This window comes from Chiroxiphia lanceolata, chromosome 3 (genome assembly GCF_009829145.1).
Source record: "Chiroxiphia lanceolata isolate bChiLan1 chromosome 3, bChiLan1.pri, whole genome shotgun sequence".
Taxonomy (NCBI): domain Eukaryota; kingdom Metazoa; phylum Chordata; class Aves; order Passeriformes; family Pipridae; genus Chiroxiphia; species Chiroxiphia lanceolata.
This window is the reverse complement of record NC_045639.1, coordinates 30,153,132-30,168,569: the sequence shown is the minus strand read 5'-3', so window position 1 is coordinate 30,168,569 and position 15,438 is coordinate 30,153,132. Positions and strand designations below refer to the sequence as shown.

General features: G+C 37.5%; 1 protein-coding gene across 8 annotated transcripts in view; it reads right to left on the bottom strand.

Moving 5' to 3' along the window:
• KIF6 (kinesin family member 6) overlaps positions 1-243 on the bottom strand; it is a 167,676-nt gene extending 167,433 nt beyond the window's left edge. For all 8 annotated transcript variants that reach the window (XR_004355793.1, XR_004355794.1, XR_004355795.1 and 5 more), the window contains exon 1: positions 135-243. Coding sequence is in view for 5 of the 8 variants with exons in the window: in XM_032681448.1 (XP_032537339.1) it covers positions 135-200 (66 nt within the window). In the remaining 3 variants the exon portion in view is untranslated. The remainder of the gene's footprint in view (positions 1-134) is intronic.
• Between the last annotated feature and the right edge of the window lie 15,195 nt (positions 244-15,438).

The following is a 15,438-nucleotide window of genomic DNA, read 5'->3' as shown; positions in this document are numbered from 1 at the left end:
CGAGCTTCTTGCAGAGAGGGGGGCCCGCTCCCTGCCCGCTCCCGGGGGGACGCGGGCCCCCGGGACGGCCCTCGGCTCTCCCCAGCAGCCCCACTCCACCCCTGGCAGCACAGCGGCACAGCTCCCCGGCCTACCCCCGCCTGCTGCCGCCTGCCCAGCGGCTTCACCCGCGCGTACACCCGGATAGTTTCCTTCACCATCGCTGCCCGCCGAGCCCCTGGCAACGGCAGCGCGGCACGGTGACCGAGCACCGTGACCCGGCACTGTAACCCGGCACGGTGACCGAGCGCGGTAACCCCGCACGCTCCGCGACCGGCAGCGATGGGAGGCGGCCCTGAGCCACTTCACGCCCTCGGGTGGCCTTGGAGGGGCTTGGAGGGGCTTGGAGGAGGGAGCAGCTGGACTCCACCTGCGAGGGATGACTGCCTGCCTGGCCCTTAATGGCAATTCCCCGCCGGCGGAGCTCCCCGAGGCCGCAGTGTCACGGCTGTGAGGAGAGGGAGCTTGTACACACTGCCCATCCCAGAGGTGCGGGGTTGGTGTGGCGTGTGGAGCCCTCCGTGGGCACGCCAGGAATTCCCCGCCTGACCTGTTGTGCCGTACCTGTGTGTCCGCATGGCTCTGCTCGGGCTCGGCTCATCCGTATAAGGCTCAAGGGATGTATCTCTTGTTACGCTGTTGAAACACCATAAAGGGAAATTGAAGCAAAATACCTAGATTACAGGCAATGAAGGCATCAAGTCCTTAATTCTAATATAAAAAGGGTTGGGGGACAACTGCTAGTGGGAAATAAAGGGTGTCATCTTGTTACCAGAGCTAAAACTTAGAGAGCAGTACCAACAGGACCCCGTTACTCTCTGAAGTGGTTGCTGAAGAGTCAACATGATAGTATTTTGGCGTTCGTTTTGGTGAGACATAGTGGTAGAGATCAGATTACAAGTGATTACAAGTAAACTAATTTAAATTAAGTGGAAAATCAGGGACATGATTACGGAGGAGGATAGAAATTTCTTCTACTCAGATATGGTAAAAGTATGTTGAACTTGTATTCCAAATAAGAAAAACAGTAGGGAAAAGGTTTTTCTCTCCCAAATGAATAAATAACTGTCTCAGAAAGCGTATGAGGCATAAGTAGTGAGCCTTCAGGGAATAAAATGGAAAAGGACTAATCACCATCCAAAGTCAAGTGCAAAAGTCAAAAGGGTAAAAATGAAAACAAATGGAAAATATTACTTGTTGGTTAAATAAAGAAAAAAAAAAAAAACAAACAAACGAGGGCATTGGAATAGGATAATGGAATAGACAGTATCTTCTCAACATTGCTCCAAAACTACAGAAAAGTTTGTCTCTTGTCAGGGTAGGGATGGGGATGTTGAAGGCAATGTTAGAGGCAGAAGTGACTAAAAGAGGGAAATATGAGAGAGAAACAAATGCTGCCAAGAGGGAAGCAGAAATCACAGTGTTCAATGAATTTAGACAGAAGATCAGGAAAATCAGGATTTGGGAGGTAAGCGTAAATAATTTCAGTCCCAGAATTCTGAAAGAATTGGGCTGTTTAATTGAAGACCTGGGAACTGGGTTAATTTGTTGTGTTTTTTTGGTTTTGTAATGAAACAGATGCAGGAGAGTACAGTATTGTTTGAAAACTGCAACTATAATAGTCAACTGTGTTATTTAGCAGCTTAGCTGGATTCTGAATTAAGTGGGTAGTAGACGTTGTAACACTGCAGTTAATTGTGAGGAAAGCCATTTTGTGTCTGCTGGTTTTCAGTAGCTGGAGTATGGAGTTGGTGAATGAGACTGTACTGCTTCTGGGATCAAGTCTGCTCTGCAAATGGTTTAGGTGACGGTCTTCAACACGAAGTCTGACCTGTAAACTCTGAACCAATGGCACAGTGAAGACACACTGGTTTTACACAGGACTAGTCTGAATACGATCTGGCCTGCATAGAGAAGCCAGTGAGCCAGCTCAGGCTCAAGTTACTTCCAGAATGAAAGCATAGGCTGAATTTCTGAGAGCGAAGAAGGAATTCTGGACCACCTGCAGAATGGTCACTTGCATAGCAAGAGAAGACCAAAGATAACAGAAAGGACATGATTGTCTTCTAAAATACCCTTTCTGTTGCACAGCAGTCCTTGCAGAAATGCTGGAGTGCTTCTGTGTTGTGCTCCACAATATATTGCCTTCAAGACTGGCGTGTTAGCCCAGTAGCACCCAAATCAGAATTAGCACTCCAGGTTTAGTCCTTCTGCGAAACAAAATCTGCATCGTTAATTAGAGCATCAGAATTATCCAGGTTTTCCTCTTGGGTGGAGTATGTAATATACTGACTGCACAAGATGGGAGATCAGCAGAAGAATTATAAGAGGAGTGAGAACCGAGTCAAAGGTGTTCTGTTATAGTTTGTTAAGAAAAAGGATGTTCTTGGACTGTAAGGAAATTTTTAGTAGACTTTCGTGAGACAGAACATATGTAATATTTTAGTTAATAACTTTGCACCAAAGATGGGATTGTGTATTATTTCAACTCTGATGATGATGTGGCTGAAGGTTATATGTGCTGAAAAGGATAAAGATATACAGGAAAAGATGAATGAGTAATAGATATGGATAGGTTTAGATTAATAGATATGGATAACCATTAAATGTGTTATAAGTTGCAAAACGCTGAAGGCATGTGGGACTGAGGACTTCTGACAACATATTCTGCTACAATCTGAAATCCATTCAGCGAGAAATATCAGAAGATTTTCTGGTTGTGGAAGTCCAGATGACAGCTGCCAATGAAAAAAGGACAGCTGTGGTTCTTCAGTGAATCAAGAATGTGTTCTACAAAGGAAAGAAAGCATTCACACTATTTTGCAGAGTCTTGGTGAGACCTTCGGCATACTTTCCCTGTGTGTTTATGGTCAGTTCTTTTTATTTCTGCAAGTTTTTGAATACAGGGCGTACTAGAATGATTAACCTGATAGAGATTTTGCTGTAAGACAACAAATCTGTAGGAGTTGATTTCTTTAGCAAAGGCTAGATATGAGAGGCTCTATGGGTGTGGATGAATATACTATGAGTAATTGATGTGGAAGTAAAAGAATCTTCTAAGACAGACATAAGAAAAAAATGGAAATAATTTCAGGTGAATAAATGCACATTGGAAAGCAGAAGAAAATGGAAGGCATGGTTCTTGATTCTTTCCTTTGGATGCTAGAGAAAACATAATAAAGTTATGAAAGAGTACTATATGACCACTTAGCAGGGATAAGGGACAAGGATAAATCAAGAACCTCTGTTCCAGAAAGTCTTTTTCAAGCATCTTTCTAGAACCATATTATAAACAAGAAAGCAAAGAGAAGGTGAGTACTTTCTCTTCCCCCAAGCCACCTGATGGGACTCAACTTCACCTTATTTTATTATCTTAACAATTTTTGTTACCTTAACCATTATAGTATGTCCCTGCCTGGGTGTAATCTGTGTCTGTTTTCTGTTTAAGGTCATTGTCAACATGTAATCTTGAGTTCATTAAAAAAACCCATGCTCTCAGTTATACCTTTTAGGCTGTAGGAAACCTGTCAACTTCATAATTTGCAAAGCTGTAAGGCATACGCTGCTCCTAATTAGATTGGTCAACAGTTGCACATTTCACAGAAAATATAAAATAAAAATCTCTAAGTCAAAGAACTTCCACAGTTTGATTATTTATCTTCTTGGGTATCTTGAAGTCTTCTTTTCATCTGTAAGAAATCAAATTTCTCTTTTTACTGACTCTCATTTTCCTAGTCTCTATGTTCTGTGTCTACTTCAGCTTGTCCAGTACAGAAGATAGTACGAAACTGATTGTGGTTCTTCTGAATCTCATCACCGTGGTTTTCATTTTCACATACAGTTCCTAAGATATTTAAATCTAAAGTTCAACATTTTATGTTATCCTTTTAGGGGAAATTCATACACTCAGATATGGTCAAGAAAGAAAAGATAAAACTTCTCCTCACTTGATTCAATCATTCCAGCAATTTAAGAACAAGATCAGGTGTTGTCTGCATTTATTTCAGTGGGTTGAATGCAGCTTCTTTTGTGCTTAGGAACAAGAAGTGCTGATAAATACTTTATGAGGTTCAAAGCAGTTTCAAAAAGTGGTCATCTGCAGAGAGGTTCTGCTTCAATAAGAAATTATCGATTTGCTTTAGGAACTAATGGACAAAGTTTTATGTTGTCTTATACAAGAGGTCAGATTTTATAGCTTTAAAGTCACTTCCAATTTCAAAATAGATAATCCCTAGGTTTTTTGTATCTCTGAGTTATGACTAGCTTATATGTGAGTATTTTCATATAGGATTTTAAAAGTGTTAAGCAGAGGAAAATTTGTGCCATTGTGGAAGATAAAAGGCTCCCATTTTTGCAACTGCTGTGAGATATGCATTTAAGAATGAAGACATATGGAGACGTAATCTCCTAATATCTTGTAATAATACTTACTGTCTCCTAGTATCTTATTTTATTATTAAGAAATGTGGGTATTGATATGACTGCTACATTTTTATAGGTATTAGTCCCAGGGAAATTTTCTCTAAACTTGGGTTCTTTTTCCAGAAAAGTTATATAAAGGTCAAAGTAGTATGTGCAGGTACGTATAAGGACAGAAACTATTAGGCACACTTAGAAGCTAATTGAAGGACTAATTAGGCTACTTATTTTGTTTGAAGCAGTAAAAATAACACAAGTAACAAAATAGTAACAAAACCCCCAAAATAGTACAAAACTGTCATTAGCCAAGAGAGTTAAGATGTCTGTTTCAATCTCCTCACTATTCCATTCACTATTTCATATTATAACTTAATTTTCATATGAACAGGGATTTGATTGGAGTCCCCACTGTGATGAGTCTACAGTCTATGTCCAGTGCTTGCTAGAATGAAGACAAAAGAAAGGAAATTAAAAAAGAAAGGTGTTGGAGCTTGTCCAAAGAAGGGCAACAAGGCTGGTGAAAAGTCTGGAGTACAAGACCTATGAGGAGTGGCTGAGGGAACTGTGGTTGTTTAGCCTGCAGAAGAGGAGGCTTAGGGATGATCTTATCACTCTCTACAACTGCCTGAAATGAGTCTGTAGCCAGGTGGAGGTCAGCCTCTTCTCCGAGGCAACTAGTGACAGGACAAGAGGACACAATCTTAATCTTTAGGTTGGACATTAGGAACAAGTTCTTCACAGAAGGGGTGTTTGGTCATTGTGATGGGTTGCCCAGGGAGGTGGTGGAGTCGCTGTCCCTGGAGGTGTTTAAGAAAAGACTGGACATGGCATTTAGTTCCATGGTCTAGTTGACAACGTGGTGTTAGATCTTAGGTTGGACTCAATGATCTTAGAGGTCTTTTCCAACCTAATTGATTCTGTGATTCTGTCAAACAGAAGATTTCCATCCTCTAAGAGAAAACAAAAGGTAAAAAGATACAAGAGGAACATGATGAACAAAGGCCACTTAATTTAATCCACAATTACAGAATCACTGATTAACAGAAGTCTTCTCTTGAGGCCTGCCTTAAGTAATTTGGCTCTTAAAATTTTCGTACGATTTGGAAAAGAGGATTGTTACTAGTGGTAAAGACCTGATTACAAAGATGCAGGAATTGTAGGACATCTTTTTCTTATTACCAAACAAAAAGAACTGTTTTCAGAATTTGTGTTTCTTGGAACTTCAAAGAAAGTCTTGGAAAATGGAGCCTAAAGGTGACATCTAACTGTTCCAGATAATGGACTGGTCTAGAGGCTGCATCTTATGATGGAGGTCTGAAAAGTTTTTGTTTGCTTTAAATTTATTATGTTTGAGATCTTCTTTCTCTCTTCCCTAAGAAATCACCTTGTACTTGAAGAATTTTCAGCATTTGCAATTATGCTAAACCTCAAAGATGTGTCAACCTTCTTCAGCTCCAGTATTAGAGAAAGTACGCCACAGAACACAAGCACCCTATAGGCTTGAAACAATTAGGTGACTGTATGAGTTACAGGATCTGGCAATTGCACGTTTTGAAAAGGTCAGCCATTGCATTTTGAAGTAATAGTTACAGTGTCACAACTAATTGTCTGGGGTTACCATTATAGTTTTCTTCCAATTAGAAAAATAATATGGGTCATAATATATACTTGGGCTGGCAGTTCAAGAACTTGAGCTCCATTATGTCACCTAGCAACTTAATATGCTTCCAAATAAACAGCCTTGTAAGTTTTATAATAGCCCAAACTTTCAAGTCCTTTCTTTTTTGTCCAAAGTTCTACTTTTCATAGACTTTACTTATTCTTGGCAACTATCATGCCATTTGGCTGAGATAATGATTAGAAGTTAGAACATTAAAATCTTTCCACAGATCAACTGGGCAGGATGAAGGGCCAAAACTCTTGCCAAAGTCTGAGTTTGTCTCATCATCCAACTCCTGAAAACATTAGTGCCAAATATGTATCTTCTACATGACCAGAAACACTTCTTAAATGACCAGAACTTAAAGTTTGAAACGTGGCCTAAATTTATGCATAATATCTGTTGAGTTTGTTAAATAAGCTCTGCCAGAAAGAGTACAACCTTTATTTGTAAAAGGTGTGGTAATACAGAAACTTAGGTTTCTATATTTGAATGGAATGTGAAAAAGTTGAGGCAATATTTTTTGGTATTTCAAGTATCATCCCAAAGCCCTATAACCTTTGGTTTTTTCTGTTTTTCTGTTCAGTGTTAAAATGGTTAATGCTTTCATCTAGACAAAACTGCCTTATTCAGCTTTTAATAGTCCAGTCCTGTGAGAAGGGCAGGGATGTTTTTCTCTTTTAGGCTACTGTTACAATCTGTTTCTTGGGAAACAGGGCTACGTCTTCATGTATGTAAGAGATTTGGAAAGCACGTTAAAATTTCACTGTTTTGACATTCTCACCAAACACATTTATATATGCCCTAAAAACGTCTGTCTTGGTAGACTTAGTCAAGCTAGAAAATCTTAAAATATCCTCCTGAGGGCTTATGTAAGTGCATAAATATCTGTCTTTAATTGTTTGACTCTTTTAAGAGTAAACAAAAATTCCATGAAGAAATTTAGGGATTCTCAGGACTCTGACTGCAACAGACAACAAATCTTTTTTTTTTCCAAGCTGGGCTTTTTTTTCTGAATTGGGTTTTGAGGGTTATTTTTCATCTTCTACATGGTAAATTGGATCTTTCGTTGCAAACTGCAGGAGACATAAACACACTTCTAATGCACTGCAAATTTTATCTGCAGAGTTTTCACTACCTCCTTCCCATGTTTATCTTTAGCATTTTAGTTTTTCTTATTTGTTATTTTGTCATGAAACCTTCCAAAGTCCATTGTTGACTTGTCTCTGACTAAGGACAGACAAAATGCTAGGTGACCATGAGTAGAAAAGTCTGTGGGGTTTGTGTTTTTTGACCTGTAAACTGGTGAGAAATTTAGAATCTTGTGTTCAGTTCTGCTCAGTGAGTGATTCCTTGTATAGTCATTATATAACTGGTTTGTGTATGTTCGTTTGAAGAGGATTTCAATCCCACTGTCTTCAGCAAAACATTATGAAACACAATTATTAGACATCATTGATTTATAATAAGTCTTAAAGTCAAGCCATGGATTAGAAGTTTGGTTGGGCACTGTGTAAGCTTAGAGGTGAACCAAACAGCTCTTGCTATACAAGTTTAGGACAGGTGGCAATGCTGGAAAGAGGGAAATAAACAGAAATAATGTGGATAATATTAACACAATAATAGAGACTAGAATTCTCCTATCAAGCTGTTGTAGAGACACTACTATAAAGAGGATTTAAAGAGAGACTGTATGTAATTTTACAGATTTTTGCAGAGCTCTTTTCAGGAATGAAAACTAGCATCACAGAAAGCAGAGAAAGATTTATTGGAAAGTGTAAAATGAAACTGATACTATTGATTGACCATTGACAGAAACCTATCTGCTACTTGGTCATGAATAAGGTGTTACAGAATGTGCCTTAAAGACAAATAAAATAATGTAATAAAGACCGGAGAGTTGCTGGAGGAGGTGCAATTGCTTACAGCAATAACAGTGATAACTGAAAGGATGATATTAGCAACAGTGTTTTGAGAATCTGTGTGTGGGATTGGGTGGGAGAGGACGGTACAGAAGCTTTTATTCATTGAGGCTAGGTATAAGGAAAATGCAACAAGGTGATGGAAGGTGACTAAAGTCATGGAGCAAAATTAAGTTTTGTAGTTCAAAAGAGTAGGGATAAAGAATAAGGATAAGGGCTATGATCTCAGTTTCACAATTATCATTAAGTGAACGTAGAAGGCATGATGCAGGGAGTGATAGTGAAGGAGGCTCTAGAATATGAGTATAAAAGAAAACTCCAGCCAGTAAAAATAAACTTCATGGCTTAGGTAATGTAAAAATGAAAATGAGGAAGGAGAATGAAGTATTACTTCAGAGGTAAAGGGAAACAAAGGTAGCAGACCCTTTGAGGGCTTTTTGTTCAGCTTATTAATTTGGATGGAAAGGATGGAAGTATGGAGCTAGTGTAAAGAAAGTGAGGAAACACAGAAGAGTTAGTAATTAAGAAAAATACAGAAGCAGATTAGTTGATCTCATTAGAAGATGGATTAGGATGGGGTGACCAGTAGTTGAGTAGGTGAACAGATGAGAAACTTTGTACCTACAAGGTGATTGAGTTGTACAAGAAGAGAAGGCCTTCTGTAAGGAAGCAAAGTCTTGCATCATAATTTAAGTAGCATAGCATAGCATAGCATACCTAAAACTAAAGGACATTATACTGCCCAGGTACACTGATCTCTGGAAACTGTCATAAAGATCATTCGTAAGTACTTGCACAAGCTCACAAGTGCTTCAACTTGGATGTAGTAATACAGCCAGCCAACACAATAATGGCTCCAGCCAGCTGTGCCAGACATGGACATGTTTAGCTCTAGAGTTGGTACACGCCTTTTTCTTAGAGGAGAAAATTAAGACATGGAGTAATTAAGCAATGTGTCCAATTGTGCAAGCAGAGCCTCCAGTGAAGCCAGAGAAAATTGTTTCTTCAGTATCAGGGTACTAAATGCCTTAAAATACCAAGACCAGTCTTCCCACTAGAGTTTTCCATGTGTTTGCATATTGTTGTAAATGAGGGACAAACAGGACAATACCATTTTCCCCCCATACAACTCTGTGAATTAAGAAATTTAGAAGTACTCTTGAACTGTTTGAAATCAAATATAATAGCCCTCATTTAAGGACATTTCAAGGATATTAAAAATCCTTTCTTTTTTTTTTTTTTTACAAGACTACATGTTTTCAAGAGATGAAGGAAAAATGAGGTTTAGTTTCGTTGGGTTTTTGTAATATCCAGTTTTTAGTTTAGAATAAGCCAACTACTATTATTCATTCAACTACTATTGCAAATTCAGCCTTGGTCTAGTGGAGTGTATCCCTGCCCATGGCAGGGGAGTTGGAACTAGAGAATCTTTAAGGTCTCTTCCAACCCAAACCATTCTGATTCTAAATCTCAAATGCCAGATGCATTTAAGGCCGCGTGATTTTGTCACATGCTGATGTTGTGCATCAGCAGTTGAGAAATCTTATAACTGGGTAAGAGTTGGTATCGAGGGACTACAGACATCAGTTACTTGCCAATATGAAGATGCAGACTTCCTGTCTGAGTCACTATATTAAAATACAAAATGTTCATTTGCCCAGTGTTGATCTTCTATTTCTATCTTGGCCATGGATTGTGTATTTAGTCACTATTTAGACTTTCTATGCTTCTTTCACTTAAGAATACCAAATCATGTAATGAACTAGTGAGTTTCGATTCTCTTGCATTTGGAATTTAATCCTCTTCAAATTAAAGCTGAATCTAGGACTCTAAGATTACAGGCACAAGCAACGATATACATTTTATCTGTTTTTCATGTATGACTGAGGAGCATAGAGGTAAAGCAAATTAGCCAAAGGTGAAAATTGAATAATCCCTCTTTCCTAACTTAATAACTGCACTGCACTTTATGTCCATTATTTCTTCTCTCAGTTGAAGTCTTATTGTAAGCACTGTCAACAATTTTAATCTTTCACATATTTATAACCAAGATGATGAGTTATAAATTTAACAACACTCTACATAGTGTGGATCCTTGTTTCAGAAAGAGAGCTTGCAAAGACCTTGAAGGTAATTTGACAGAAAAATATATGCCAGCAGCATTTTTTCATATGAAGTCATTATTAATCTAATAGTATACTTTTTACTGGGGATCTGTTGACAAAATCAGGAGCTTTTTTTCTCAAGTTTGCATTAGTCTGTGACCCGCAGGAGGAGGCAGTGATTTGTACACACTCCAGTCAGATTTTTCATAAGCTAATAAACATGAAGTACTAGATATTATATCTGAAAACATAGGTCAATATGTATATCAGATTGCCTCCATGAATAGCAAATTTAAGGCATTACATATATTCAATTTTGAGATTTTTTTCAGAACATATTTTTTTCCTGCAAATGAATACCACATAGATAATCACTACAGGTAAAAGATTGTTAACAACAGGTAAAGATTGTTAACAGTTACTGACATTGAAGAAGCTATGATTTTGTGAGCTAAGAAAAAAACACTTTTTCCATTGTATAAATCTAGTAAGATGTATAAGGACTCCCTTACACATGTTACAAGTCTGATCCACTGAGATGCATGAATGAGAAAAGCTAGTTGAAATACAAAACAAACAAAACCAAATCTCTGTCTACTTCCTACATTCACGTAAGTAGTATCTTTTTCACTGATAAACAGATGTTCGTATATACAGAGTAGGACTGATCTTTGCCAAATGGGATACTCCAATAGCCTCCCTTGAGAGGAAACTGTCCATCTAGGTGAGTTACATGGCTAGTTAAACTAAGTTGTTACTAGCAATATAACATTTGCTTTTCAATGGATCTTATATTATTTATATTATTTTATAATTAATTTATAATTATATTATTTGTCCATTGAATGATTTATCAGAAGAGTTGCATAAGCAAAACATGCAGTTTGGTGCAAACCTCTAGCTACAAAAGGAATGAAGCATCTTACCTTGGAAGGTGGTAGTGTTATTTTGGATCACATTTAATAGTTTAAGAACAGACATTAATTTAGTCCAGAAGCACAGTTTAAATACACTGGGTTTTATCTGCTTTTATTATTAGTTATTAAACATTTGAAATTCTTTTTTTACAGTTTTGATGTATTTGCATGCTCTCATAGGCATTGCCTAGGCCCCAGGATATGCCCAAGCACCTCCAGAAGCTTAATCCCACATTGTTAAAGTGAACATTGTTTGGATGTAGGCCAAATGTTGGCTGAAAAAGGGAAAATGGTAGGAAGGATTGTATAACATCTCAGAAAGCAGCTAGACTGTCTGATAAGCAATTCTTTAGATTACGTATTGAGGCTTCAGAATAGCGCTGATGAAAACTGAATCATGTTGGATCAAGGGACCACAGAAATAATTGTTTAGTATCACAATTGTTAACCAATTTGTACAGTTATTGAAATATTTTTCTTTGCATTTTAAAATCTCCAGGTGCCAAGTGTGTATCATGATTTTCTTCCACCGCACATAAAATTACTTAATGAATATTGGCTTGCAGAATTATTATCCTTCCAGCTAATTCCCAATCCAACTCGACTTGCCTTTTCCTGGGCTTCTTGCCACATTCCACTTTTCCCTATGCTGTTGATGTTATGTACAGCTGAAATGTGGAATAATCAGTTCATAAAAGAATCAAGTATCTTAGGCTGTTGTGTTCATCTATTATTAATGGACAGTAAATGCAAACATGAGCTAACAAAAGGCAAAAGATAAACACATTTCAGTCAGACCAGTTCCCAGAGAAATAATTTAAAAACTTGTCAAACAATTCTTGAAACATGGAAGAATAATGATTACCCAAAGATTCATTGTATATATTCTGGCACTGTAACTTTTCCTTTATATAATATTTTTATAAAACTTGAATAGTAATTTCCATTGTAAGATCTCAAAGAGATTTACAGATATTAACACAATCTGATTTGTAACACTAGTGTGAAGAAAAGAAGCTGGGTTAGATATTTGTTGCCAAAAACATATCTTTGCCCCAATTAGCTGCTTTGTGCTCTTCTGCCAGCACAAAGTTTCACAAAATACTTCATTCACCAATTCCTAATCATTCTCCTCCATTTGGATTCCTTTTACATTCCCTAGTTTCTGAGGCTTATGACTAGTCTCTCAGATAAATTAATTATCCTCAGAGGGCTTGATTCTATGTGAAGGAAGCCACTCGCTTATGATCCCCTCTACTGCTTCCAAACATTACTGCATTCCAGTGGTCCTGCGCTTCTGGAAAGACTTCAGATGGCTACTGTGCCTCTGTATTACAGCTGTAATGCAGAGCAGTTTTCATCACGTTTCAGAGATGGGCAGGAAGTAAAAGTATCTTCATTCAGTTTTTCAAGTAAGCCAGGCATTTATGCCAGTACTTTGTTGGTAATTTCTTACCTGTGTTTCACTGTTCAGCAGTCCCCACACAACCCAGTCTCTTCCTGCAGGTTCATGGGCCTGTCCCTACCTTCCAGCCCTCAATTTATTTTTCAAACTACTTAAGTTGGTATAATTTTTATCTAAACAGATGTTTAAGGCTTTAGAAAATGTCTTTTCCTCCGAACAATACTATTATTATAATTTTATATTATAATTCTTATATACAATGTGATATTGCATGATTTTATATGTCAATAGAGACTTGAGTATTCAGATGCTTCGAGCATTTCTCTTATGAGCAACTTGTGTTTTCAGAAAAAAAATTAGCAAAATACAGAGCAAATACACACCAAAAGAAGTCCTCTAGAAAATATATCAGTTTGTGAATTTATTACTACTAAGCCTTGCTTATGCCTAAGTAAGGTACAACCAGTTCCATAGATGGCCTTAACCAATCTCCTTGAGAGTGAAGGCTTTATAATTCATACTTGGTGAAGGCTACCACATGAACTTCATCTGTGGAGTACTGCACCAATTCCTTATATAAGGGAACCCAGAGAGTACTTTTTTATTTTTGCTTCACAGTTGTGTCCCAGGCCTTTTTCCTGAATTGTTTTTATGCCTGCTCAGCCAGGGTCATTTTTACCCACCAGCTGAACTGTTTCTATTCCTAACTTTTTCTTTCTCCCAACTCCAACTTTTACTTTGGAGTCCCTGACCGCCAATGATGCCTCTCACCTCAATGCTCTTAATGATGAATGTGGTATCCTTACAGCTTTATCTATATCCATCCTTAATTCAAGCCTGGCCCTGATTGCTGGTGGTACCGCTTATGTTCTCTGGCATCCTTCCATTTTAACATCTTAAATCTTCAGTAAAATATTAATCAAACAAGACATGTCTATCTATACAATTCTGTTGCCAATGCTAAACTATTAATGTTTAATGATGAAACATTTGCTTTTTTATTGTTAATAATATCTGGTAGCATCAGGTAACTTTCTTTTAAAAGCAGTCTTAATCCAGACAGTGCTCCTTCAACTATGAAAGCAAAGTTCTTATCCATAAAACTCTGTGTTGACATAAAAATACTCCTGAAAATAGAAAAAAATAGTGACTTGTTTTTCAGAAGTAAGACTAAATGTTCTCTGTCAGCTTTCTTTGAGAAGATAGGGTGTCTGTGCTGCAGAGTTTCAGCTGGTCTATCTGCATGTCAGTTTGCACCAGTAGATCCAGAAATTTTCCATATTCAGTGGCCTTGCACCAGAATTTCGTTGTCACTATATAGAAGTCCTGCAGGAAGAACTTTGTAACAGCTACTGTGGAATGTGCAAAGAAGTGTAGAGTGCTTGACTATGCTGTTCACAACCTGGCAGACCTTCCTCCTCACTGGAAGAATAAGGACTTCTGAACTTTTGGAAACTGTAGTAAGGGAGATAAGTGGGATTCACTATTACTGCCTTCTCCACTTCTGTGTTTGACAACTGTTTAAAGAAATGTAGTCTCTGGAAACCAACATTTTTTTTGTGCATCCATTTGACTGTTTTGGCCTTTCTGATACTTGCATTGAGCATGCTTCTTTCCTGTCCTAAGAAACAATACATTTGGCATCTCAAATCAGAAATGTGTACAAAGACTTGCGTAATTACATCCATGCCAATGATTTTCTCTCTTTTGTAAGCTAATTTCATGTAACTTATGTTAATTTAACATGACATGACATGCGCACAGAAAAGTATTTGCCATTTTTTTCTGTTACTCAAAAGAATTTTTCTGTTTTCAAAGTATTCAGGAATACAAGCACAATCATCAGAAATAATTGTTTGGTTGTTGTCCCGTGTGAAACAAATTATCTGAAACTCTGTCAAATCAGGTACTCCATGAAGGATAAAGAAAGGTGTATCTTCATGTAGAATTATTGTTCAACATCTCATACACACTTGTGCATCAGAGATGCAAGCACAGAATAAATTTGTTGTTCTTCAGTTTTTCCAGTCTGAGGAACTCACAGATCTTTACAAAGAGGAATGAGATTAACCTCACAGCGTCCATGTCAATCACTTAATTTCAGAATTTCTGTTTTGCAGAAGAAGAAATGGACCCAGAGAAATTAAGAATTCTGTCAAAGAGACTAAATCATATTTATATGTTTTACATACATTTTCATGTCTTGACAAATTTGATCAAATGTCATTAAATTGTTATACCTCCCTGGATCTGCCAAATTAATTAGGAAGAAACAAAGGAACAAAACTTCCAGATTTTAATAATTCCCGTGCCTAATCAGGACAAGAATCTTATCGTAGCAATTTTTATGACATAAATTTTATGAAATTAACAAAAAGTTACAAAAGTATTTATTTAAGCCTATCACCTTTCTGTCTGTACTTGAAATGATCAAAGAAAGTGACAAATCAAAGGTACATAGCCTTTTCTTGTCAAACTGGTTAACAAATTTTATCTGAACTGGTTCACTGCTAATTTTCATCAATGATGTGTTACATGAAAATTATTTCTTAATTGCGGTATTTAATAATGGCAAACAAATATTGCGGTTTAATTTTGTTCTCTTTGCCTAATTAATTTCTTATATTATAAAAGATTAGGAAATGATGTTATGAGTCAAGATCCTGCATTCTTATGCTGTAGGCAGACTCTTAATTTCTTCTTCTGCAGGTGAGGTAGCACACAGGGTCACTTTTGGCTGACCTGGTAATAAAACTTGGGGCTCAAGCCTAGCAGTCTCTACAGTTTGTATATCTTTCAAGAATACCTACACCAACTGTTTCTGCCTAAGTCCATAATACTGTGTCATGCTTCAGAAGCAGAGCTCAAGAACTTCCTTATGTTTCCTGCCTGAAATAACACTTGTATATGTCATAGTTAAGCTGCATTACTTCTTGAAATGACAGCTTCACTAGAGGAGAGCAGTGTCGTG